The following is a 27,683-nucleotide window of genomic DNA, read 5'->3' on the forward strand; positions in this document are numbered from 1 at the left end:
TATTGCCTCTTGCTGCTCAGATATTTCACACATCTAAGAGTTTCAATGAGCACCTGAGAATGTGGTCAAGTAGCACACTGGGTTACCAGCTCCATGATGAACTGCCCTCAGTCCGGTGAAGGAGGTCAGAGGTCACAGGACTCACCCTGACGAAGTTATCCGGGAAGAAGCCCCTGCGGCCAGCCAGCTCTCCCTCCCACCAGCCGCCGTCATCCTTGCGGATGTTGCTGATGATGTCGCCGACGGCGATGGTCAACTCGTCATCGTGCTGGGCCCTGTAGTCGAATTCCACAATGGCCTCCACTGGAGGGGGACGTCAGGAACAGAGCAGCTTATTTACTGAGATTTACCTCACTAGCGCCTGCCCGACCCCAAACCCAACCCTCACAGGAACCCCAACACCACAAGCTCCTTGGCTCTCGTAAACCCATCCGGTTCTGGTCCCATGTTTAGCTCAGACGGTCCTAACAAAATGCATACATTCTCACCTCACTCACACACACACATGGCATAAAGGAACCGACCCGCACCTGAGCCGTACCACAAAGAGAGACTAGTTACAGCACAGTTCCAGCTCGCATTGGGTTTCCACTGCAGAAGGCTCGGCTTGGCAATGGTGTTGCCCGGTCAGGAGTGACAGTGACATAAAGCCTAGGAGACTTGTTTACTGTTCATACATACATCAGGATGGTACTATGTGCAATTATTATTAATAATATTTTTTTTTATCGTGTGCTAATTTCCCCTAGAACTGTCAGTGAGAATCACCGCCTTATGTTAGCATCAAACACTAGCGGAATTAGCATTCCCTTGCATAAATCTGCACTATGAATCCATTCTGTTCAGCTGTTCTACACTGAACAAAAATATAAACGCAACACTTTTGTTTTTGCTCCCATTTTTCATGAGATGGACTTAAAGATCTACAATTCATTCCAGATACACAATATTACCATTTCTCTCAAACATTTCTCACAAATCAGTCTAAATGTGTGATAGTGAGCACTTCTGCTTTGCTGAGATAATCCATCCCACCTCACAGGTGTGCCACATCAAGATGCTGATCTGACATCATGGGTAGTGCACAGGTGTACCTTATACTGCCCACAATAAAAGGCCACCCTGGAATGTGCAGTTTTGTCTCACAGCAAAATGCCACAGATGCCACAAGCATTGAGGGAGCGTGCAATTGGCATGCTGACAGCAGGAATGTCAACCAGATCTGTTGCTCGTGCATTGAATGTTCATTTCTCAACCATAAGCCGTCTCCAAAGGCGTTTCAGAGAATATGGCAGTACATCCAACCGGCCTCACAACCGCAGACCACGTGTAACCACACCAGCCCAGGACCTCCACATCCAGCAGGTTCACCTCCAAGATCGTCTGAGACCAGCCACTCAGACAGATAATGCACGGCCCCATGTTGCAAGGATCTGTACACAGTTCTTGGAAGCTGAAAATGTCCCAGTTCTTGCATGGCCAGCATACTCACCGGACATGTCACCCGTTGAGCATGTTTGGGATGTGCTTGACCGGCGTATACGACAGCGTGTACCAGTTCCCACTAATATCCAACAACTTCGCACAGCCATTGAAGAGGAGTGGACCAACATTCCACAGGCCACAATTGACAATCTGATAAACTCTATGCGAAGAAGATGTGTTGCATTGCATGAGGCAAATGGTGGTCACACCAGATACTGACCGGTTCTGAGTCCCCAGACCCCCAATAAAGCAAAAAACTGCACATTCCAGGGTGGCCTTTTATTGTGGGCAGTATAAGGTACACCTGTGCACTACCCATGATGTCAGATCAGCATCTTGATGTGGCACACCTGTGAGGTGGGATGGATTATCTCAGCAAAGCAGAAGTGCTCACTATCACACATTTAGACTGATTTGTGAGAAATGTTTGAGAGAAATGGTAATATTGTGTATCTGGAATGAATTGTAGGTCTTTAAGTCCATCTCATGAAAAATGGGAGCAGAAACAAGAGTGTTGCGTTTATATTTTTGTTCAGTATATAATACCTTTTAAGTAGGAAGTTGGAAATTACCAATATCTGAATTATTAGGAATGTATCAATACAATACATGCGCGATACTATTAATATTGAATGATACATAGAATACATGCTTTTTCCTTCAGATAATCCATGCGCCGAACAGCGGTATCTCCATGCATTAGTGACCAATCAGATGGTGGTGACACAAGCAGCTCAGTTTGGTTACGCTTTCAGTCCTGATCTTAAGCTAGGCTGTGCCAGTGCAGGTACGGCTTGGCTCTTGGTGACAGTGGAAAACCGGCATCTCACACAGATCGACACACACAGTCAGACACACACACACACACAGGCACAAACAGACACAGGCAGACACACGCAGATGCACAGTCTTTCCAGAAAGGTTCTCGGATGGCCTGCAGCTGAAACGAGGCCAGTCTCAGTAACAAACAGGAAGCGTCCTGCAGATGGCCAGTGTTTACAGACGCCCCCCCCCCCATCAGAGCACGGACTGTCCGGCATGGCACCTCCCCAGGGGATCTACACAGCCCAGAGAAGAGCATGTTCATTTACACACAGTTCACTGCATGGGCGGGGGGGGCTGGTGGGGGTTGTGTGTGTGATGGTGCCACGTCAAACCCCAAAAGACAAGTGAGGAACTGATCCACCTGTAATTAATCTCGGCAGTTCAGAGGTTCCTGTGTCCTCACTTCCTCTTCCTGCGTCCTCACTTCCTCTTCCTGCGTCCTCACTTCCTCTTCCTGCATCCTCACTTCCTCTTCCTGCATCCTCACTTCCTCTTCCTGCATCCTCACTTCCTCTTCCTGCATCCTCTTATGAGAAGCCGGCTCCTTGCGGAAGCTCCAGAGGCTATAAATCTGCCGTCAGCAGGAATCTGAGGTCGGCAAACCCGACCCACCCGTACAAAGATCCGGCACCCGCCCTACAGAAACACACGGGGGCCGCCAAGCCCGAATGCAGTTCGGCTTCAAATTGACACTCAGGCTGAGGCCTTTAGGTCTGCTGCTCTGCGCTCCCCGACCCTCTGACCTGCCGAGCCCAGCACTCAGTGACGGTCAGCAGTGCTGCACGAGGCCTCATCACCCCACACCCTGCCAGGTCCCGTCACTGGGGCACTCTGTCCAACTCCCTGCTTTTGCTTCACAGACACTGCTCCTCTCTCTGGGGGTGTCTGTGAGCCTCGCTGGCTCTTTGTGGAGGCGTACAGATACAGAGTGTGAGCTAAAGAAAGACACGTTTAACCCTGGGAGGGGGGGGGGGGGTGATGCATCTGCAGCCTGGAATGTGGAGCTCCCTGTCCCAGGTCGCCATGCGGAGGTGCAGCGCCCACCCGCCCCCAGCCTCTGTGGGATGAGCACCTCCCTTGTGCGAGAGCACACTGCCACAGTGTTGCCAGCTGCCTTTTCACGCTGCACAGGCCCCCACTGTTCCCCGTGATGCCACCCCCCCAGGAAGTGATGGGACTGCAGCCAAGCTCCGCCTCTTACCGCAGTGACCCCACCGGCGACCGCTGTCAGGACACACAGCAAGTCCTCCATCATCTAAGAGATGCCAAACCAGCCCTCCCCCGACAAATCCCGACACACTAAGCCCCTCCTTCACACTCAAGTCGTAACGTGAGCCGGCCGTCCTGCGGACATATAACGGAGGCCTGTCCCCTCATTGGGAACCGCCATGGCGGATTCTGGGGGCCCCCTGGTCTGGTCATACAGACGACCATTAAAGCCAGTCCTCTCCCAGCAGATGGAAAGTAGTCATGGAAACATCACCATGACAACGCAAGCATTCTGCCTAATGAGCACCTTTTTACCATTTATCATATTAATCTTCCAAACAACTTCATGTCCTGCCCAAGGTGTCCCCAGCACTTGCTGGGACAAGTTCCAGGTTCTCCATGACGCCGTGCTGAATACGCACCCGTCTGACGTAACCAGACTGACAGGCCTGACCTTTCCCATGGTCTGCCTCTCCACAACCCCCATGACGCCCTTGCAGTGACCACGAGAAGCAGAGGTATCAGGTGGCTCAGTGAGTCGGGGAGCAGGAAGCGAAAGGCCACCATCTCAAACTCTGAGGGCCATGAGGCACCGAGCAGATGCGCGACGTACAGCGACACGGGCCTTGAGAGGAGAGCCACTGCCTACGCACCACTGCGGACGTTTCAGCAGGGATGCAATCTGGAACCCAGGAAGAGGATCATGACATCGTGGGTTAGAGCCTACACCCTACAATATTCTCAAAGGAACATCCCTCTGGCGTGAGTCACAGGCCAGCTACCAAGCCGGCCACCCTGTCCCAATTCTCTGCCTCCTCCTTCCACTGCATTTAGGGTCAGGGTTTGCACAGATGCATTCTCACTGAACCCCACGCCGCTCTTCCGGGAATCTAAAGGCCACCGCAAAAAATCGACACTCTCACAAACAATCAGAGAGAGCAGTATAGTCACCTGATTGGCTGCCTGAGTAATGCGGACCTACAGCCACTCGGGCCGCACAATCAGATGTAGAAGAACAAAATAAAGAGGAAATGACTATGAAATGCAGAAGTGTAGGGGAGAGTTTTTTTATGGAAAGGGGAAGTCTGCTCTACAACATCCTCTGGCAAAAACAGGCCCCGCATCCCTGCTCAGGGGCAGAGGCTGCGAGCTCTAGCATGAAGTGACCTTCGGGGCAGGACTGAATTTTACGCCAAAAACCGTTACGGAGCAAAACAGGCGAGCGCCTTGTGCTGGGACCTTGTGCCAACACTACAATCAGGAGCCTTGTTTATTGAGCTGATGATGCTCATGATGAACTCACACACAGACACACACATGCACACCGACTTCACCTTCAGCACCTCACTTCCTCAGACGGAACTGAATCAGGGCGTCCACATTAACCAATGAAAATACAGCTTCACAGAACTGATTCCGACCATCCTGATCCCCACACAGCAGTATGTAGGCAGTTACATTACACTCTGAGCTTCACTTTTCAATCCTGAGTAATCCACCCAGTAAGGTCATTTCTGTCCTTATCAATATTATTAAATCCAGTTCAAGACTAAAAGCAGGTTTGTTTAAATCGTTACAAAGCCATCCATCCATCTTCCATAACCATTTATCCAGCATAGGATTGCGGTGAAGCTGGAATCCATCTCAGGAAGCCAAGGGCACAAGACTGGGGATGTTAGTCCATCACAGGGCTCACCCACACACACAGCTACACTCACACACCCAGAGAGACAGACAGACACCCAGAGACAGAGACAGCTACACACACAGACCCAGAGACAGACATAGATACACCCAGAGACACAGACAGCTACACACACAGACCCAGAGACAGACATAGATACACCCAGAGACACAGACAGCTACACACACAGACCCAGAGACAGACATAGATACACCCAGAGACACAGACAGCTACACACACAGACCCAGAGACAGACATAGATACACCCAGAGACAGACAGACACCCAGAGACAGACATAGATACACCCAGAGACAGACATAGATACACCCAGAGACAGACAGACAGACACAGACACACCCAGAGACAGACAGACAGACACAGACACACCCAGAGACAGACAGACAGACACAACGACACAGTGATACAGACACCCCCCCCCCCCCCCCCCCGAGACAGACAGAGAGAGACACACTCAGACTACAGATTACATATACACATACAGAAACACAGACAGTCCTGCATATGCACAGACAGACACACAGACACCCCTCATGTATTTGTAGGATTCTGAAGGAAACACCAGAACATTCAGCCTTGACATGCACATGTCCAGTGGCCAGACCCCTGGAGGTGTGAGATCACCCAGGGGGCTAGTGTGCCCTTCCTCTGAAAATGTGAGGAAGTGACAAACCCCCCGCACCAGGACAATGGCAACAGGGGCGCTGGGACCCCCGGAGAGAGGCAGGACGGGTTGGTGACGTGCTGGGAGACTCCCCCACGGAGACCCATTGCCGCCACCCTATCGCGAAGAGCTCCGGGCAGCCCCAGCACACACTAAGAGACCTTCCCTTGCATGCTCAGCCATCTACTGCAGTGTCCGTCCCTGCAAAATAAGCCATCAGCCAAAGCAAACCCGGCAAGCGCGCTGGGAGGGGGTTCCAGGGCTCGCGTTGTGTAGCTAATTTAACTACTAAGGGTACAAGAGGCATGGGAGAGCAGTCAGACCTGTGCAAGTAGCGGGAAGCGTGCGATGCTGTGGCTCTGTACAGCGCCAACCTAAGCAGGCACGACACAGGCTAAGCGGGTCACCGCGCGCACGGCACTGCCACCTAAAAATATAGGCGGCGGGGAGGATGCAGGTTCACACGCAGATAAGCACTTACGGGCATCCTGTAGACCAGCTGGGGCACATTAATAATGTAAACACGGTGTCATGGATGTGTATTTCCCCGTCGATGCGGTGCACATTTCCTCCCTGAGGTTTGTCCCAGAAAAAAAAAATGTCCGAGGGGCGACGAAGCAGAGAGAGCCTTGGGGCGCTTCATCAGGTAATCAAACGTGGGGGTAAAAAGCAGCAACATACTTACTGTACGTGGGCAACGCAGCTCCGGGGGCTTATTTAGTCACCACAGATACTTCGCACGAGAGGAAATAACAAGCGACGATGCCACCCAAAACGAAAAAAAGAGTGACAGGCGCCCCTGTGCCCTGCCAGCCCAAGATGCGCTGTGATGGAGCGGAAATCATGCATACCCGGATGACCATTAAATGAAATTAATGCATTAAATAGCGTGACTAGACAAGAGAAGATCGCTAATGGCCGTATGCAAGGTCGGCGTGTGCAAACCCGGCGTATCCCCGTCCATCCAACGATTCGCAGCGTCCCGGCCGCAACGTGAAAATGCAAACGTGTCAACATCTTGAATTGATCAGCGAAGCGCTCAGCCTAAACGGGGGAGCGCCTCTCATTACCCATCCGCGGCCACTACGAAATACTCGCTTATTAACACGCCTCCATCACGTCCGCAATACGCAGAAAGCACAAATATTCAAGAATTTATGGGCTTAAATCCTGATTTACAGAAAGGTGGAATTTAAAACTTACCCATTTATGTTCACTGCAGCCTTCAAATCCTCGCTCGGATGAACTTCGTTTTCCTATTTTTCACAGTGCGATGCTTTGCAAATGAAAGGAAATGGAAACTGGCAGGTATGCGTTACTTTGCACCGAGGGAGCGAACTCTGAGACCCAGCCCTGGCTCGGCGGAGGGAGATGGTACCGCTATCTTAACGGCGAGTGGCGGGGCAGCCCTGCACTACAGCCGTCCAACATAGACCGTGTCACCGTGCGAGGGTGCAGCGTGAACAAGCGTGTACCAGGGGAGACAGCGCAGCGGATGTGTACCGCTATGCACGTAAGCAGGAGCGCGGCTCGCCTACCCCTCCTGCCCCCCCACGGAGATGCGCGTGAAAAAAAGAAAAGGAAAGAAAGAAAAGGGGGAAAAAATAGAGTCTCGCGAGAGCAGCCGAGGAAGTCCCGCGTGAGTCAGGGCTGCACGAGACGCGAGTGGCCGGTCATCTAGAAGGAGATGGAGAAGAGTCAGTTTTCCGCTGAAAAACGTATTCTGTGAGTGAATAACGGAGTTTTAATTGCCAGAGACGCTGTGAGGGAACAGCGGGCTGAATAAATAGTCGGGTTGTGAAGAACCCAGCTGTACAGTACTTCACACGACTTCCCGTCAACACTGTAGGAAGCATCCCCAGTTTGACTTAGGTACAGAATGAAATACGCCTTTTCTTTTGGGTTTAAATTCAAATCACATCAGTATTAGTGTAAAATGACAAGAACAACATTAACAAAACTAACAAGAGCGGCATCAACCACTTGATGCACACTGTTATTCACCCGGTGTTGTAACGCGAGGAATATATTGTGGCGATTTGTCACCTGTAAGGCTAAAGATAGAAAAATCCTGAATCCCACAGGTTTAACGCTCTGTGCTGCCTCCTCCGGTCAGTCAGCTTATTCCCAGAGGCCACCTCAATTTGGGCTGCAGAGTGACCTCAGCTGGGTGTCCTGTGATGAGCCCGGACCCTTTGGAGGGAGACTTTGATCAGACCCTCCCCCCAGGACTTAAACACAGCCTTTTAATAGTGTGCATTTCATAATCCCACACCTCTAAATTAGCATGGTGACATGCAGGCGTTGCTGTTAGTTAGTGGGTGGTTTATCACACAGCTTGGCTCTGTCTGATACACACTTTGTGACACCACTTTCTCAAACAAAGGGAAACCATTTCCTCACTTTCAATTTTTGTTTTTTTCTTCTTCCAACTTACAAAGCAGAAGAGCAGAGCGGAAATGCATGCTGCAAACCTGCATTTCACCAGACACCTGTCAGTGCCTGTGATACACAGAGCGAACTGATCTCGTATGAGACAGAATTCCAAAAAAACAGGTAACCCCTCAATTCCCAGACCTGCTGTAACCCTGTATTCTTTTGCCAAAATTCACAGGCCGCATGGACAGCAGCAAAGTCTACAGTTCGTACATGTATGTATGTGTGTGTGTGTATGTGTGTGTGTGCGTGCATGTATGTGTGTGTATGCGTGCGCAGATGGCAAATAGAGCCACACAGAAACAGCCGCTCTGTTGTTTTTACTGGTAATCCCCTCATTTTTGTCAACGGCGTTGGCAACGCACGCCAGATGGAAATTGCTGGAGGCAATTTGAGAGATTGTATGTGTGTGGAGGGGTGAGTGGCTGCTGTGGCTTAAATTCGCTGAAGCAGCAGGGCAGCAGGTGGATTGTGGGCATGCTACATTCATGTCAATCAAGTGGTAAGCCATGCTCCATCACCAATGAGAAGGGAGCTCTTTAATGAGGAGGGGGATGGAGGGCATGATTAGTAAGACTCACGGGGCATCCATTCCACATAACCACTTGTTGAAACACTGCAAGTCTGTCCCAGGAAACAAAAGACACCAGTGAAGGATCACTGGGGACTAGATGCCAGTGCATCACAGGGCACACAGGCAGTAAGTGCAATTCGGAGACACTGCTTCATCTAAACCAGATCCCCCAAAAGAAAGTTGCACAAGCACATGGGGATCTTAAATGCGAACTTCACAGGCGGACATACACAGCTGGGTTAAGAATCAAGCAGCTCAATCACACGGCTCTACTCAGACATCGGTGCACTTTAATCAGTTACATCTTATCTGCAAAAGGCGAAAGAAAAAAACCACACAGAGCAAAACACCGTGCTGCCCCCTGCAGTCAGACTGGGTAAAGCAGCATATTTGAGGGAGATTCCATGTGAGGAAGCCATTGCTGAAATTAGTGGTGGGATACAAATCATAGAAGATGGCAGTCATATACTTATTGTAAGTGGGCTATTGTAGGGTAAATACACTGCAGTCTATCACGAATTCGAAGTCAGAGAATTTAGTCAAACCTACACATATTGTATCTCAGAGTGGCCACAAGGGGGCATTATAGCCTTGCTAAAAGTGAAAATCAGGGTACTTCCTCATCATCTAGAGGTAATGCTAAAGAACCATTGTATTAAATGTGTGTGTCTAGTTTACATTCAAGTGAGAGGTTAGTTGTGAAGTGCTGCAGTGAGGTGGAGTTTAAGCCTAATCTGTATCCCTGCTCACCTCACCAGGACTTTATATCTCTGTGTTTGTCGCTCACTTCAATACAAGGATGATTTAAGGCAGTGCTGCTGGTGCTATTTCCAAAACAGGAGGCCAATACTGACAAAATCAATTAAAGATCATAAACTAATAACAATAAAAACAATCTATGATGAATAATGAGAGCAGCAGTAAAAAAATATCATTAAAGAACCAAAAAAATACATGCAGTACTAAAACATGGTATATTGTGTGTAGCTTGTTCTGTACATAGAGTCTGATAACCTGTTGGAACTTAAATCTTTGTAAATATCACCCTAAAGAAACTCTAAATTTAGGTTTTATTGGACTTATTAGCAAAAATTACAGCAAGCACATCTAACAAGAGAAAGCTTAATTGTGATACACATACAGCTTTTTTTTCCCCGAAGAAGCATTTTATTTAACAAGCGATAATATATTTCAAACAATGAAGTCCAATACATTTATAAACCAGCATAATGCCAAAGAACACTACTATGCACTGATAATTGTCCATCCATTTTCTGAAATCCCAACTGGGATCACAGAGGGGACTGGAGCCTATCCTGGGAAGGGTGGGCGCAGGTTTGAACTAACCCTGGGAAGTCACCAACACAGCAGGGGGTGCATACACACTCACAGGGCCAATTTAGACTCACCTATCCTGTATGTTTAGAATCAACCTATCCTGTATGATTTTGGACCGTTGGAAGAAACTGGAACCAACGCAAACACAGGGATAACATGCAAACTCCACACAGAAAGGACCCGGGACCAGATCTGTGACTGAACCCAGGATCATCTTGCTGTGAGGTAGCAGTGCTAACCACTGCGCCACCATGCCACTCCTCACTGGTAATTATAATAATTTATAACCAAGAAGTAAATCATGAAAGTGGTGCCATATAGTTTAAACGTATTAATAAAATGGAACCAGTTTGGCTTAGCTCTAGGTCATTTTATTTTGAGAATATGAATAAAATTTACCCAGTATGGTAAAAAGCTGTGCTACAGAACAAATGTTACTGTCCACAATTTGTGTTCCAAATGCCATAACCAATTAACCAATCACTAGCGACTAGGGGCAACAAGGAACAGTTGCGTGTCATTAACAATCATAAGGCCTCAAAGAATCAAACACCAGAAAATGCTGGCACAGGAGAAACAGGAATAACCAGGAATTTAAACAAGATAAAAACAAGGGGAAATCGAAACTCAAAAGCCCAGCCTACAATGGCAAGACATGATTGAATTTCATGTTGCATTCCATTTGAACTCGGATGTTAGAATTTCCAGTTCTTACTATGAAATTTAAACTGGAATGTCCTCTGAAGTCGGAGTTCTGACTCAACTCCGACCTCAGAATTCAACATGGCTGCGCCCTTCTTCAATTGATGTTAAAGCTGTAATTTAATACTGTTTATAAGCACTTATTTGTGACTTATTAATTCGGTCATGCACAGTATTGTCCAACCGCTATCTGATATTGTTGGTATGATGTCTGTATTCGCAAAATGCCAATTGATCAGCTGCAGGCTCAGCCCATGCAGCCACACAGTGGTCCAGGTCACAGGGTAACACACTAGGACTTGTGAAACGCACAAGACTAGGGGACACGGAGGCCCGCAGCACCAGCTGGCCAAACTGGGGAAACAGACAGGACCAGCTAGGGACTGATCCTGACAGAGATAGTTGGACCGTGGGTTTAATTTGGGACATTTATGTTCTGCTGTATTCATTTTCCTAACAAAAATGCTGCTTGTATAGTTGTCCTGCATAACTTCTGTGTTAAAATATGAAGAATTTAGTAAGAGTGATACAGCCTTCCTTGGAAGCATATAAGACAGGGGCCTACATACCTGACTGTTTCAGGTATTTAACCGTGTAGATACACTTTTTACGTAGCTAATTTTTTAGGTTATTGTCATATCCTGTTCGTGCCGATCCTCCTGTGTGTGTCACGCCCCCCTCGCTGCCTCGTGTAGAATCCCGTGTCATGAGCTGTTTCTAGTTGTGTTTAACGTTGTTGTTGTATGTATGTACCTGAGCGTGGTTTCCTAATTACACCGTGTTCACTCGACTCCTGCTTCCCCGTTCCGTGCCTCATGATATTTACAGTGGAATAATATAGATTTACTGCGTTAGTCTGAAAGCGTCATGCCAGATGCTTGAGATTTGGCACCCCTCCAAACATATTTTTTTTTGTTTCATCTGAGTTGATTTATATAACAAATAACATTACTTTATACAGATGTTTAAAAAGCTAAAACTTCACCTATAAGTCACGTATAAACTACGTTTATATATCCAACATTTGTTATATAAAACATACTGGGTTTGAAAACTTTTCAGCTTTACCATTTCAGGACAGATCAGCCACTTTCTTACGAACATTACGCTTTTTGGTTGCGGGTGTTAGCTTTGCTGCTGCTATTAAAGGCGATTGCTATTAAAGGTTCATTGGCGTTGGAAACGGCGGTTCTAGTGCTAAACCACTACCGAAAAGACTACAAAGCTGCGCCGGTGAAAATAGAAGGGCCCCGTCAGGTTTTAAATAATAACTTTATGTTTTGGCTATCGGTCCGGGTCCATATGGAACAGATTCTGGGTCCGGACCACGGTCCGCTTGTTAGTGACCTCTGATGCAAGGCATATTTCATATAACATGACAGATGTAATTACCTATTATAACATTTCATTTTACAGTTGATGCCTTAGGGAATGCCGTCATTATATTTAAGAAGTACAAATTGTGTGTCCCAGTTTTAAAAAATTAGTTAACGTAAATTAATTAAGCTCGTCAGCATGGTATTAATATCTCTCCAGTAAGTTCGATATCCTCTTAAGCGTCGCTCGCACCCAGAAGAGACTCGCACACTTCGTGTCCTTTGCGGACTTCATTTCCCAGAGCCGCCAGTCCGCGTCAGCTGACACTTTGCGGCGCTGCACCCGCCCAGTTCAATTGTCTCCCCGTGTTACTGTTGGCTTTAAAATATAAACTTACTATCGAGAAGACAGCTGCATTGAAATGCTATCAAAGTGAGATGACATTATGTTTTTTTTTCTAGGTTAATCGGACCAGGAAACGCAGAACTGACTTCCAGTTTAACTTTACAATACCATCGGATTTTTTACATGCATGCAACTTTGATATAAGTGGAAACATTCAGCGACTGCATGGTAGTTTAACGGCAGACAGCTGCGCATTTTTGAGAAATGAAGCACTTTTTAATTAGAGAATAACTATTAAGATCAATTAAGTTTTCTTCTGAAGTTATGTGCATTCCATTTTCGTTTTTTGAATGGTACACATTCAATTTTCTATTAAATTTAACAATTAGAAAATAATAATAATAACAACAATTAGAAGTTATAAAAATGTTCTGGGTTGAATTGAATTCTTAAATTGTAAAAATTACAGTATTTAAATCATTTAGTATTTGTATGCATTGATATCCGTGCAAAACGTGTTGATAGGAAAATTTGCAAGTTTTCTCAGTAACAGGGTTAAGTCATCTTGTTACAGAGCTGTCTTTTTATCGAATGTTTAGTCGGCCACTGGGGGGTTTAATGCTGACGAGATCCGCTTACCTCATATCTGGCATGTCTAGTCCCTTTTATACATCTTGGTACAGTAATGTTATAGGAATTAATGTGTCAGGTGAGCAGAACTTGTATCCTTTTAATGAGAAACTTTGGTCTGGAGAAAGGTCTGCTTAGGAGGAGAAATTCTAGCATGGACAATTGGCTTTTTTTCTGTTCTTGTGGAGAGCTGGCCTTCGTAAAATGTTACATTGTAATTAAACAGGGAGAACAGAGGTGGTTTAACACTAAGTAACGCATCTTATTAATAACTTTTACTAGTCTCTAAACCCATATTTCTTTATATTTTGCCATGTCCATAATCTAATGCCTGTCCTGCTGTTTCCATGATGTTTACACCATTAGATTTCTTGTTCAGTATGATATGATATAACCACCACTTCAGATGTTCACATTACAAAGGAAATAGCATCTTGCAAAGAAATACAGATGTATAATCCGACACCTTTAGGTATCACAGGGTGTCTTTATGTTTCCATATTAACCCCAAAGGCTTATAATAATGCTGTAATATCCTCCCAGCTTTGGAGCTCCCCCTTATGTGACTAGCTGCATTTGCGTGCTGCTCTCTGTCTGAAGCCTGTATTGCCCCGGGGGCCTGATGTACCTGCTTTCCTTTGAACTGCCTGTCCGTCGGGTTTATGTCCCTCTAAGATAGAACAGTTCACGTTCTTTCCCTTCCTGCACACCATGGCTCCAATTAGACTTGAATCAGTCAAGGACACATATTTCAGAGGTCATTAAGTCCCTGAGCTCTGATCCAATTTTCCCCAGCTGCAGCCATATTTAGCACAAAGACCACGCTTCCTGTAGCAAGCGTGAAATGGTGATGTGCTGGGCGTAGCATGACGTGGTGCTGGGCGTAGCATGACGTGGAGCTGGGCGTAGCATGACGTGGTGCTGGGCGTAGCATGACGTGGTGCTGGGCGTAGCATGACATGGAGCTGGGCGTACCATGACGTGGAGCTGGGCGTAGCATGACGTGGTGCTGGGCGTACCATGACGTGGTGCTGGGCGTAGCATGACGTGGAGCTGGGCGGAGCATGACGTGGAGCTGGGCGGAGCATGACGTGGAGCTGGGCGTACCATGACGTGGTGCTGGGCGTAGCATGACGTGGTGCTGGGCGTAGCAGGACGTGGAGCTGGGCGTAGCAGGACGTGGAGCTGGGCGTAGCATGACGTGGTGCTGGGCGTACCAGGACGTGGAGCTGGGCGTAGCATGACGTGGAGCTGGGCGTAGCATGACGCCCAGCGCTCTCCAAGCTGCTGCAGCTCGTCCGCATGCCGGTGCTGCACCCCAGCTACTTTGTACAGATGGTGGAGTGTGACCAGCTTATCCAGGACATCCCCGAGTGCAACCAGCTACCTCAGTAGACCTGGTGCTACCATGTGCTGGGCAATGAGAAGATGTTGTCCTGCACCATCTGGACATCTGGATGGACGGACAGATGGATTTATTGCCATTGAAAACACATTCAGTGAAAGCTGATGTTAGCCCATAGTCGATTAGTTCCATGTAGTTTTATAAAAACACACAAGCAGTTGCTGTTGGCTCTTTGAATATCACCTTTTAGCTGCCTTGAGGATTAAGTGGGAGCAGTGAGTGATAATGGACTTTCTGGTGTCTCATCTGAGCAGGGGTGCTAAAGGCGCCTTTTGGCTTTGTCCCGCACCCTTTTAGGTTGTGCCGGTGTATGTGGTGTAAGCATGGTCTTCAGAAGCCCTGCTGGTCTTTTTTCTCAGAGGCTCCTGACTTTCTGGAAGCCCCAGCCCATCACGCTTGTGGACGGTCTTCCCCGCTTTGGGTTTAAAACGCGGCCTTCCCCATCACCTGTGTATCAGTGTGACTGAGGAGAATTTGGCATGGCGTCGGCCTGCCGGGTGGGAAACTGTTTCTATCTTGTTCCGTTGTGTGCTGAGGCTGGGTTACTTTACAGACGCTTGGGTGGTTTAGTGGTGGTTAAACGGCTGTGGTGCTGACGTGTTTGGCAGCTGACATTCCTGTGCACCATTCAAACTTTGACAGAGAGAGAGATTTTTTTTTTTTTGGTTGGGGGGGAAGGGGGGGTCACAAGTCTGGTTTATCGTTTCACGCCCCATGCTCAGAGATCTCAGCATAGCACGTTGTTCGCTGGCTCCGCTGAGCGGGATTTAACTTTGCTATTAACGGGGCATGTTTGCAATTTTATAAACTGCTGATCCCTCCTGGTTCTGGGTCTGAGAGTGTGGCTGGATACAGCTTAATGTCGCGCCAGAGGAGGGGAGAGAGACGGAGAGAAAATGAGGAGCGACAAGAAGCAAAAGCAGAGACCAGAGAGGCAGAGGAGAGCGCATACAGGAAGCAGGCCATCAACCCGGGAAGCCCTGTGTGCTAAAGGTCACCGCAGGTCATCTGTGCTGCAATTCATAGATAAGTGTGAAATACTGGGTCTTCGCAGCCACCGAGTCCAATGACCGATGACCGTCAGAGCAACCGATGAACAAGAATAACTGAGTGGGTAGGGAGGGGCATGTTGCTGCTCTGCCTGGGTACATACTGCCAACGGACCTACAGCCGCCCTACCTATGTCACCGTAAGTGTCATCTGGGAGTAGCGCTGTCATTGGTCTGAGCTCAGAGCCAATCAGGTGCTGCACATGGAAGGGATTCCTGTTTGGATGTTGATGGGTGGTGTTGACCTGCTCCGACTGGGTTATCACCAGGTATCCAGACTTGTGATCTCAGTGTAAAATTCCCCCCCAGGGCCACTGGCTTCTCAGAGGTCATAGTGGTGGTGGGCTGTTGTGAGAGGGCAGGGGCCATCAGCCTAGTTCATACCGAAAACCGTTTTTTATTATGATGATATGAATTTTTCTTATACTGCAATACTGGTTTAAATAACCTACACAATGTTCGAAAAGTGGCGCAGCTGGAAACTTTAAGGGGGGACCTTTTGCACTGTGGGAGTGGCCTGAGGGAAGGTGGATTAGGTCATATGCCATTGGCTGATGGTCCGTGTTCCGGTAAGATAGACAGCCAATTGAATACTATAGCACAGGATGAGTGACTTGAATGAGGATGGCAGACAGATCTACTGATTTCCATCAGGATGCTGTATAGTACTGCTATGGCTCTGACTGACTTACTGCTGGAGAGAGTCCCATGATGTGTGTATAATTTCTGTGTGCTCCCTCTGCTCTGCCTGCTCATGTACAGTGTAGTGACTCATGTTGTTTACACTGATTCTATCATGGTGGCTCATTTCCACTTACCACTAGAATGTAAAGAGTTTATTCATGTTTGGTCTGTTGATGGTTACCAAGGAGAACCCTTCTCCCTCCCTCCGGCGATCTTCACTGACCTACTTCTCCCTGCCCACCCCCCCCCCCCCCCCCCCCGACGCTGGAGCATAGCTGTCCTCTTCTGATTGAGCTGTTAGCAGGGAGGTAGATGGTGGTTAAAACAGAAACAGACCCCTCGCCACAGAGCAGCTGAAAAAGAGTGGAAGGGGGTGCCGTAGGTGTAGTAGCCTCCAGATTGGGGAGCCAGGCCAATCAGGGTAGGGTGGGGCGTTGAAATTGTCAAGGTTCTGTCCAGAATCAGAGACTTTAGGGATCCTTCATGTTGCTGAGTAAGGTGAACCATGGAACCCAGGAAAGAAATGCAAAATTCAGTGGCTGCCATTAGTTAAAATAACCAGCAATTACATAATTGAGTGATGAAGTCACTGGTGCTTATGTCAAAATACAAATATTAGCAATTAATGATTCATCATTGTTGGAATGCTATGTGATAGTAAGGACTGAATCATAGAGGGATGTGTTCCGTAACACTCTCCTTCCTGGTGTGAGATGCCCTCTCCATCCCCCGGATCTAACACTCTGCTTCCTGGTGTGAGATCCCTCTCTGTCCCCCAGATCTAACACGCTGCTTCCTGGTGTGAGATGCCCTTTCCATCCCCCGGATCTAACACTCTCCTTCCTTGTGTGAGATCCCTCTCCTTCCCCTGGATCTAACACTCTGCTTCCTGGTGTGAGATGCCCTCTCCGTCCCCCGGATCTAACACTCTCCGTCCCCCGGATCTAACACTCTCCGTCCCCCGGATCTAACACTCTCCTTCCTGGTGTGAGATGCTCTTTCCGTCCCCCGGATCTAACACTCTCCTTCCTGGTGTGAGATGCTCTTTCCGTCCCCCGGATCTAACTCTCTCCTTCCTGGTGTGAGATGCTCTTTCCGTCCCCCGGATCTAACACTCTCCTTCCTGGTGTGAGATGCTCTTTCCGTCCCCCAGATCTAACTCTCTCCTTCCTGGTGTGACTCCCTCTCTGTCCCCCGGATCTAATGCTCTCCTTCCTGGTGTGAGATGCCTTCACCATCTCCCAGATGTAAGAGTCTTATTCTTGGCTCCTGCGGGCCAACATCCCCGTTATCCAGTTCTGTATCACCACTGTGTCCCTCAACAGCCTGATCTAGGTGTCTGCTGGCCTCACCGGGTCCATCTTCTGCACTAACCCAATGGAGGACCACTGGATGAAGGTGGTGCAGATCTTCATCATGCAGGTATGAGAAATAGGGCCTTCCGTTTCATGGGTGTGTTCATTCGCGGTGACCAAGGCTGACCAGTGTATGTGTGTGGTGACTGACCTTTTCCGACTATCCGACCTGTAGGACAGCTGTGCCCCCCTCCATGGGCTCTGAGACTGACGCAATGACAGTTTGAGACTCCCTGCACGATACACTCTTTGTGACACGAAGCTGTGTCCTATATACAAATGAGACGTCTTTAGGGTCCATCACCTGACAGTATCCTGACTGGCGTCAGTGGTACTGCTGTCCAGGGTCAGAATCACTACCTATAGCAGGCAACCCAGTCTCTGAATTGAGCCACTGCGCTGTTACGGATGCTCACTTTTCACTGTCAGCGGTGGCTGCTTAGGCCTCCCTTTCCAATCGCTGACAGATGGTCCTGCTCTTCAGACCTGGGGGCGGAGCAGTGAAGCTGCCATGTCCCTCAGACCTGACGCCATGGGTTGCCATTCTGCTTATGCAAAACAAAATTTGTGATGAAAGCACAAAACACTGTATGTCTCCTTAAATACGTGGCTCTGAATACTGTGTGTTGATTGTAGATGTGTCATTGTCTTGCATCTCCCAATAAAATTGTCATTTTTTGCATCAGTGGCGTAGCAGAGCGGGGTTTTAACAGTTGATGTGTTTTCCAGCATCTCCCCCCCAGTCCGCACAGCTGCTGGCTCTTCCTCTTCCAAGCCGCAGTTGTGCCGGTCTCCTGGCAGCTTCCACTTTCGGTCCAAACCAGCTGAACTTGCTCACTGACAGGCAGGAATGTGAGGCGGGAGGATTCTGGATCTGCTGCCACGTGAACACCCCTCCCCCAAGCCGCAATTCTGTACAGTATCCACGGAAAAGCTGACATCATCCGGAAAGTAGGTCAGGGGAAATGCCTCTGTGAAACAGCCACACTTAGGCTTGAAGTGGGGGCCACGCAGTCCTCTCACATGCACAGGACCCCCCCTCAATATGCACGAACACCTTAGCCAGTGTATGAGGAATGCTGTCACCTGCACCAAACTGAATTAATAGAAGTTTCTGATTTAGTGAGTAGAGCCCAGATTGATTTTCAGCACAACCGTTTTAGGCCCAATTTTGACAAATGGCTATTTTGATGATGGCTTTCTTTTAATTAAATGAATTGTATTGTACTCAGTTCTAAATGGCAAGTGATCACGCAGACGTGCATACTGCGTATTTGCAAATTTCCCTATGCAGAGCAATAATGGTCTGTTTTCTTTGTGTGTGCGTTTGTACACACGTGTGCAAGAGAACTTGCTGATTAACATTCTGAAACGTTGTGGTAGAATTTTAAAGATTTTTTTTTTTCTAACCAGCTCAGTTTTAATCTTAAACTTGTATCTGAATAGCACAGCAGCTAAGCAGCCCACCGGGAATTCTCCTGAGTATCCCAACTAGCCCCTCCGGGCCTGAGAGCCCTCAGCTGTGGGGGTGTTTTCCGGCCTGCAGGAGACAGGCTGTTATGTTTTAATGAGGTGTAACCCTGTGCCATTAAACTGCCCCTTGGGGGCCTGGAGCTTTCCATCCTGGCAGGAATGTGCATTATCACATGACACAGTGGGACTTGATCAGGCATCACACAATGGGATTCTCTATCACATGACAAAGTAGGACACTTTATCCAACCAAAGCTAAGCCTCGTTGCTCCTGCAGCCGGCCACCTAATTCAGATGGGACATGCTGATCCTGGCAGCCCAGAGAATGACCCCGCAGCTGCTATGGGTGGGCGGCGTCGCCTGCTGGGACGAGTCGGTCCAGTGGAGAAGCTGTTTACCGAATGTGCTCATCGCACCATGCTGTTTGCACCATGTTCTGCAGGTCTAGCAGGGTGCTGAGGAATGGCAAACATACATCAAGCATAGCATTACTGTGTTTCCCCTTCACGCCCCAGGACTCGCTGCTGCTCCTGCCCCCCAGTCAAGAAAAGACCCAGCCACCCAAAATCCCTCAGGACATACCATGGTAAATGGGTCACACAGGAGGCTGGATGGATGCGATGCAAACTGTCCTTGTGTGGAACACACATCATACCTACTAATCCATAGTACTGCGGAAAATCGTTAGCAGAAAGTGAGGTTTAAATGAACTTTTTGGTGTAAAACCGTTACCCTGGTATTTGCAGCGACCATCTGATATACCCATGTCTTTTTTGACTCATTTAACTAATTAAGTTCATTATTTGAGCTGGTTTTGAAGTTTAACATGGAATGGCTGGGGTGCCCCTGAGGAGAGGTTTGGGAACCCAAGCGGTGTTCATCTAGCCATCCAACAAAATATCTGTAACTTTTTGGATAACAGAAGAAATACTTGTTAGCTTTTGTTGTATTACTCTTATTCTACATGTGTTCTAATGTTAAATTGTGTTTTTTTTCTGAGCTAATATGCACTTACTACCCAGATAAATAGCTTTAACCACAACAGGTGGCTGCCCTTTGCAGCCAGCTTACTCTGCAAAGAACAAGTTGCGGGAGGCATAAAGAGAATTTCCCCACGGGGATCAATAAAGTATCAATTAAATTTAATTAAAATGATCAATTAAACATACATACTTGTTCTCAGAAGATAAAATACAGCAGATCATGACATGCAGCATGATTACCTTGCAAAGTACACAGTGTCTGACACCCGGTAATCAGGTCCCTGCTGAGGAGTTCCTGTCTATACACAGCCTGTAAAACCACTTTGCTTGAGAACCTGAGATTAATAATTGGCTGAGAATAATTATAGCGCCATCTGGCAGCAGTACAGGGTTTGCACTGCCAACTAGTTTGTGTTTAGAGGTAAAAATAGGAGAGCGTGGGCGGTCTGTGTGTCAGTGTGAGTGTGTGAAGTGTCTAGTGCAGTAGGGCAGGGCAGAGGTGCTTGTAGTTAGTGCATGATGCATGGCGCTTTCTGCTTGCCACTTTCTGCTTGCAACTTTCAGCTACTGCCGCTGGCTAGCCTCTGCAGGGGTGAAAAGGGGAGCCGAGTGCGTAAGTCTCCTCATGCCAGTACACAGCCACTCCACCGCCAAGACCCCTGCGGTGCCTCCTAGTGGCCACACACGGTAACTGGGTACTTTGCAGTCCCAGGCAAAAAACAGCAAGGGATCTCAGAGCAGCAGTGGGCCCCAGAGACGCTGTGTGCAAGCCCACCACTTGTGGACATGCCCTTGCACCTGTCGACCACTGCCCCAGCTATGGGTAAATAGCCTCAGTGCCTTGTGGGTAGGCCTATTGAGATAAGGTTAAGGGAGCACACCCCTACAGAAAAGCAAGGTGTTGGTGGTGCCTTGTTTAGGGATCCCACTGCTCACCTCAATCTAAGGAAGGGCCTAGAAAAGGTGGCTTAAAAAATGCCACTCAAACCTGGAGAGGTCACCGTACCTGTCGGGTCATTCCACCACTGCAGTCAAAACAGTAGAAATCAATCTTACAGCCTGAAACTGGCAACTTGGAACATAAGGACCCTCTAGGACCTCTATGGCAGTTCTGAAAAACCCCATAGAAGAACAGCATTGGTTGCGGCGGAGCTGAGTCGCTATAACATTGACATCACTGCTCTGAGTGAAACCAGGCTACTGGATTAGGGGAGCTAGAACTCTTCCTGCGTGGTGACCACCATCTGGATGAACTGTGGACAGCCATCAGCTCAGCACTCCATGAAGCAGCATCCCAGACAATCGGCTTTAAGAGCAAAAAACACCAAGACTAGTTTGACAACAACTCAGACACCATACACAATCTTCTGAACAACAAGCACAAAGCACACCAGGTAGCCCTAAAAACCCCTTCATCCAACACCGGCAGACAATTATGGCAGAAAGCTTGACAGGATGTGCAGAGGACTCAGTGGACCATACAAAATGAATGGTTCGAGTCTCCGCCTGGGTCACATGTGTGTGGAGTTTGCATGTTCTCCCCATGTCGTCGTGGGGTTTTCTCCAGGTACTACATGCTGAGGCTAATTGGACTTGCTAAATTGCCTGTAGGTGTGCATGCGTGTGTGAATGGTGTGTGAGTGTGCCCTGCGATGGGCTGGTCCCCCATCCTGGGTTGTTCCCTGCCTCATGCCCATTGCTTCCGGGATAGGCTCTGGAGCCCCCGCGACCCAGTAGGATAAGCAGTTTGGAAAATGGATGGATGGATGGAACTTCTACAATGCAGTCAAATCTATCTATGATCTAACTACCCACAGCATCACTCCCCGGAAAACAGCAGATGGTCACAAAATCCTGAAAGACCAGAATAATATCCTTGAAAAGTGGGCTGAACACTTTAGCACCCTAGTAAAGCAGGATGCCGGTGTAGACTGCACCATTCTGAGCGAACTGCCTGAAAACCCACAATTCGACGACCTCAGTCAGCCCCCAACATTCCGGGAGCTGCTAACAACTGTCCCCTCCCTGAAGAATAACAAGTCCCCTGGCACTGATTTAATCCCTGCAGAATTGCTAAAGCGGGGGGGGCTGCACCTCTGCACATGAACACTCCACCAATACATCGTCAAGGCCTGCGCAGACAAGAACATCCCACAGCAGTGGAGAGATGCCAGTATCGTCACCATCTACATGATCAGGGGTGACAAGGCCACCTGTGGAAATTACAGGGGCATATCACTCCTCGCAGTGGCCGGCAAGGTTCTGGCTAAGGTGATGCTCCACAATATCATAGAGTCAATGCTATCTGAGTCACAGTGCAGGTTTAGAAAGAATAGGAGCATGGGCGACATGGTCTTTACAGCTCGGTAGCTTCAGGAAAAGTGCAGGGAACAACACAGAGACATGTTTATGGCCTTTGTAGACCACTCCAAAGCCTTCGACACTGTGCAGGGAGATCTTTCATGGGGCATCGTCCCCCGGATTGGATGCCCCAACAAATTTGTCAACATACTGCGGCAATTTCATGATGGAATGACCTCTAGGGTGACAATAAGAAAATTGCCCCTTTTCCTGTGCGAACAGGGGTTCGGCAGGGGTGTGTACTAGCACCTGTACTCTTTAATATCTTTCTTATATGCGTCACCCTGCTTCTCCACAAGGAGACTGAGAACAACAGTGGGGTAACAGTAACCTACAGGCTGGATGGACTCCTCTTCAACATGAGGAGGCTACAAGCAACCACCAAGCTCCACCAGGGTGAAGGTCCTCGAGCTACAGTATGCAGATGACTGTGTTCTTGTGTCTCACACCCCACAGGACCTCCAGATTGTCCTTCATGCAGCAGTGAAGGTATATAGCAGGTTGGGACTGACCATCAACATTGCCAAAACAGAGGTAGTCTGTCAATAGAGCTCCAACATCCCATCCACATCACCTGTCTTACTCTCTCTGGCAAACAACTGTCTGTAGTTCCATCTTTCAGATACCTGGGGAGTATTCTCTCTGATGACAATAGCATTGGCAATGAGGTCCAGAACGGAATCCATCAGGCATCAGCTGCCTTTGGGAGACTGAGGCGCCGGGTCTTTCAGAACAAGAATTTACATCTGCATACTAAAATCTGCATCTACCAAGCAGTCTGCATTACCACCCTCCTCTACAGTTGCGAAGCCTGGGTCACTTATAGTCGGCACATCAAGGCCATGGAACATTTCCACATATGCTGTCTTCAGCGTATCATGGGGATTGGCTGGAGGGACCGAGTACCTCAACCAGAGACACTCAGCAAGACAGGCTGAGTGAGTATCGAGGCAACTATCACCGAACATTAACTGCAATGGCTGGGGCATGTTATAATGGTGCCCTATAATCATCTGCCTCGCAAAGAGCTGCATGGACAACTAGGCCATGGTCAGCGCTCTGCTGGAGGTCAAAAGAAGGGCTATAAAGACTAGCTGAAAACAACGCTAAAGAGATGTAACATCAAGCCGGGGGACTTGGAGAACATTGCTGCTGACCACAACACTTGGTGGCAGCTGTGCTTATAGGGGACCCAAGCACTGGAGGAGTAAAGGATGGTTAGAAGACAACAGAGGAGGCTAAGGAGGGGTAACACATCCATGGCTGCCAGCAACACCACCACCACTTTCACATGTCCCACCTGCAGTAGGACCTGTGAATCCAGGATAGGGCTATACAGCCATCAGAGACCTCACTGTTGAAGGACTCGATGGACAGCCACAAGCAAGAAAGTGTGTGGGTGTGTGGTGTGATTTTGCCGGGGGGAATCGTGCCACATGATCCAGGAGGGATGAATGTAGCTTGCAGATGAGGAAAACATGTCTTCCTAATCTACCCTGGCAGGAACACCACTTCACGTGATCTAAACTGCGTCTGCTCCAACAGTCCCAGCATTATGATGCCAGAGGCTTCTGCTGGTACATGACCATGTTGTATTTGGGCCTTTCCATTACTCTCTGCTGGTGTGCCACTGCCCCCTAGTGGCCTCAATGCCACAATGCTTTTTTAAAGCAGAGGTAGAGCATGAATATCCACACAGGATGTGTCTGTCTGTCCACCTCCCTGTCTGTATACCTGTCTCTCTCTGTCTGTCTACCTGTCGCTGTCTGTCAGTCTTCCTTGACTGTCTGTGTTGTTCTGTCCCTCCAGGTCACCGGTGATGTTACTCGCCTGGAGACCTCCAAGTAGCCCTGAACCCAGCAGCATTATGCTGAAGCTGCCCACACAGGGCAGTGTGAAAGCAACTCGCCAAATCCAAGGACCAGCTCAGCCGGTTGTTATGGTAACACTGAGTCACATGACTGGAGACAGGGACCCTGGAATGTTCCAACTGTGGTTTAGTAATAATGTGATTATTTTCTGAATTGTCAAACAGATCTCAGACAGTCAGTTTTGTTACCCCAAACCCCCAAAGAAGTTAAAAAACACAGGATGATACCACTGGGGCAGAGGACAGGTGACCACCCATGTCAACCACAACCCCCCCCCCCCCAAGATCAGTGCAGTGAGCCATTCTACAGAGAATCTGTTTCCTGGTGGTCTTATGAAACAGCCCCCCTCTTTCTGTGGTGCCTTCCCACTAACAAACACGGCCAATTGTTCTTAATCCCATTCTTAAAAACTGAGAAAGAAAATGTTTTTTAGAAACCTTTAGTATTTTTATTAGTACTTACAGAAATAAGTAATATTTATGTTTTCCTTTTGCACCTTTTTCAAACATAGACAACATACAAAAAGGTTAAATAATCGATACTCTCCAGAAACTGACCAAAAATAGAATAAATACTGATACCATGAATAAACGCTTTGCTGGTCAGATCAGTCTGTGCTAACAACTGTAAACTGCTGAACCTCTCACTGAGGTCCTAAACTGCATGCCCAGCAAGAATTTAAGTCACAGGGATGAGTGCATCGGAATGTTACTGACATGCAGGTGTTCTGTACGGAGTAACACCCTCCTGCTTGCATCGAAGGCAGGGATGGAGCTGCCGCGCTTCCCCTGTTGCTCCAGTGGAGGGCACTATCACAGCGCTGCTCTGAAAAATGGCCGACAGATTGGAGGACCTCTGCGTTCTCACTGTTTCACCCTTGTTTGAAAAGACAGAAGTGTAATGAACATCAGAAGCCGCAGCTGTTACTGCACTCACACCATGAGACCACAGCTCATGCAGCCTGGTTCCGACACACAGTTCCTGCGTGAGCGCCCCCTTCAGGTGAGGAAACCACATGAGTCATCAAGGGCATGGATTAGTGCCTTACAAGCTGCTCACATGAATTCGACATTCACTAGAAGATATAACCATTATAAAGTTCATGTGGCACCACAGCAGTTCTAAAGACTATTGTTGAATCTAGATTGGTTATTCCAGTTAAGTAAAATTTCTTAAGTAATGTCTGGTGCTGTAATACATTACTCAGGTATTATCAGGGTGCCCACTCATCCTGGAAAACCTGGAAAATAGTCCACCAATTTTCCAGGCACGGAAAACAGGTGGAAAGAAAATGTAAAATGTCCTGGAAAACTATTTCAGCAAACAAATAATATTATTCTAAGTTTTGAATATATGAACACTGAAAATTGGTTGATTACTTTCCAGCTTTTCCAGGATAAGTGGAAACCTTGATTATGCAGAAAATCCAATATACTTTTTTTTTTTTTACATATCAAACACCTTTAAGGGCCTCAAAACATGTTTACATCTATATATGGAAGTTCAAGGTCAGCTGCACTTAATAACAAATTCAAGAAGAGTTAGCAGAGGCCCAGGTGAGCTGCAGGGCATGGCGGTAATGAGGCCTGTTAAAGAAACATCTCACCTCCGTCCTGATCCCTGTCTGAGGTGGGCGCAGTCTCTGGGCGGGTCTCTCCAGCCGCTGCTTCTCCATCGTCCTCGGGCCGTGCCCCCCAAACGCCGCCCGGTAACTGGTCACCATGGGGACCGCGGACAGGGGGGTGCTTTTCTTTTGCTCCACTAACCTCGACGGACTTGGCCTGGTCCAGTCCTGGTAGTCCTGTCTGACCGTTAGGTGGAGACCATAAATTTTGGTATCCATCCAGACCAAGTATAAGAATTATATGAATAAAGAACAGTGACCCTCAGCTGTCGTCATTGCCAAATTCTGTCCTGTTACACATGTTAATTTGATGTAGCACACTGTCAGAAAAAAATGATACAGCCCTAGCACAAACAACAATAATCTACCCTTAATGGTACAAAAATGTTCCTCTTAGTCCACTTCTGTACCTTAAAATATAGATTTACTAACAGCTAAGAGTACAATTGGCCCCAGTGACAAGTAATTGTATCCTCAAATATACAACTGGTTTTTCCTGACAGTGTTGTCATACCAAATGGGTATCAAGTAAATAATATTAACCCCGAAAATGATCAAAGGATGATCAATCGAAGGCCAACCAAGTCTGCGGGATCCAATTTTAAAACCCACCGTTTGCTTTAAAATGGCTTGCGACTGGCACGAAGAGTTTATTAGTCCGCAAGGTGACGGTGAAATGTAACTTGGTGACACATCTTCAGTTGGCAGATTACGCAACACAAAGATAAACAAGCACTGCATCGATAAGACGTCTGAAGATGGCTCAGTCTCTGCGCCCCGGTCCGCTATAATCGTACCTGTAGGAGCTCGTTATAAAGACTTTTGCCCGCGGTTCCAGCGGCTTTCCTCGTCCTCTCTCCCCTTTCTCGGGCCTCTTCTGGGTCTTCTTCGGGTAATAATTCCCGGGGAAGCTTGTCTTACTTTCCGTGCCAAGAGACACGTTCTGTCTCCGCGGAATGGGCCAGGGTTTGAAATCATGCTTGTAAAGGCTAGTCCTGAGAAGGGGCTGCTCATCCACACCGTGCTGGCCCGCAATTCGCCGCTTCTTCTCCGCCAGATCCCGAACCGACGGCGACCTTCTGTGATCAGGAGTTGGACAGTAACTCTGTAGTGTCCGATCGGCTGGGAGGTGCGTCTTAATGGATACGGGCGCATCCTGCTCTCTTATATCAGAGTAATTCGGGATCGTCAGCGGTACCGCCAGATCAGACTTATCGAACTGGTTCCAGAACCGAGCCAAGCAACAGACTCTGCTAATACACGGCCATGCCATGCTTTTAACGTTACAAAACGCAACCGAAAAGAGATAAAAACGTTACGCACGGCGAGTTCCGAATATATCTATTTGCGGAGATAGATCCGTGCCTGAGTTCTCCGTGTGAAACTTCATTTCATTGCCTGCTCCCCTTCGGTTTCCCGCGGTCCGATGGGATCCCATCCCATGCAGAAATTAATGGCCGAATGTATGATAGCTGCAGGAAACATGAAACGTCAGCGTGGAGAGTCTCGTGCGCGCCGGTGCTTCGCGGTTGTGACTCGGCGGGTCCTCGTGCAGATTCGTTTCACCGCCCCCATCACACCCCGAGCAGAAACAAACGACGGCTGCCTCTGGAGTGCTTATTACAATTATTAAGAAAGCACAATTAGTTA

At 48.1% G+C, this 27,683-nt stretch overlaps 2 protein-coding genes and 1 long non-coding RNA gene across 15 annotated transcripts in view; 1 reads left to right on the forward strand and 2 right to left on the reverse strand.

Annotated features, from left to right (window-relative positions):
• Positions 1–7,456, reverse strand: part of sh3kbp1 (SH3-domain kinase binding protein 1) — a 45,819-nt gene extending 38,363 nt beyond the window's left edge. For 9 of the 12 annotated variants that reach the window (XM_049010009.1, XM_049010007.1, XM_049010000.1 and 6 more), the window contains exons 1-2: positions 7,090–7,456; positions 146–303 (exon numbers count right to left, since the gene is read on the reverse strand). In XM_049010009.1, coding sequence (XP_048865966.1) covers positions 146–303; positions 7,090–7,093 — 162 coding nt within the window. In that variant the 5' untranslated portion in view covers positions 7,094–7,456. Of the gene's footprint in view, positions 1–145; positions 304–6,571; positions 7,008–7,089 lie in introns of those variants that run through there. The other 3 variants (XM_049010011.1, XM_049010010.1, XM_049010003.1) reach the window with 2 other exon arrangements.
• Positions 7,457–16,687: 9,231 nt separating this feature from the next.
• Positions 16,688–24,496, forward strand: LOC125740793 (uncharacterized). 2 transcript variants are annotated; one of them, XR_007397774.1, is made up of 4 exons: positions 16,688–17,788; positions 18,451–18,672; positions 19,710–19,780; positions 24,348–24,496. It is a non-coding gene; the product is annotated as an uncharacterized LOC125740793 (long non-coding RNA). The 2 variants fall into 2 exon arrangements; XR_007397773.1 differs by lacking the exon at positions 24,348–24,496 and having other exon boundaries at positions 19,710–20,271.
• Positions 24,497–24,692: 196 nt separating this feature from the next.
• LOC125740792 (MAP6 domain-containing protein 1-like) lies at positions 24,693–27,611 on the reverse strand. Its single transcript, XM_049012446.1, has 3 exons — positions 26,831–27,611; positions 26,016–26,214; positions 24,693–25,285 (listed from the first exon to the last, which is right to left on the reverse strand). Exons 1-3 carry the CDS (start codon positions 27,304–27,306, stop codon positions 25,118–25,120), a joined length of 843 nt encoding a protein of 280 aa, XP_048868403.1. The 5' UTR covers positions 27,307–27,611; the 3' UTR covers positions 24,693–25,117.
• Positions 27,612–27,683: the final 72 nt, after the last annotated feature.

The sequence above is a fragment of the Brienomyrus brachyistius genome, chromosome 4 (genome assembly GCF_023856365.1).
Source record: "Brienomyrus brachyistius isolate T26 chromosome 4, BBRACH_0.4, whole genome shotgun sequence".
Taxonomy (NCBI): Eukaryota; Metazoa; Chordata; class Actinopteri; order Osteoglossiformes; family Mormyridae; genus Brienomyrus; species Brienomyrus brachyistius.

Coding starts and splice junctions, on each gene's coding strand:
- LOC125740792 (XM_049012446.1), bottom strand. CDS start 27,306: ATGGCATGGCCGTGTATTAGCAGAGTCTGTTGCTTGGCTCGGTTCTGG. Junction 26,215..26,830: donor TTTATAACGAGCTCCTACAG/GTACGATTATAG, acceptor CCTAACGGTCAG/ACAGGACTACCAGGACTGGA. Junction 25,286..26,015: donor AGACAGGGATCAGGACGGAG/GTGAGATGTTTC, acceptor TTTTCAAACAAG/GGTGAAACAGTGAGAACGCA.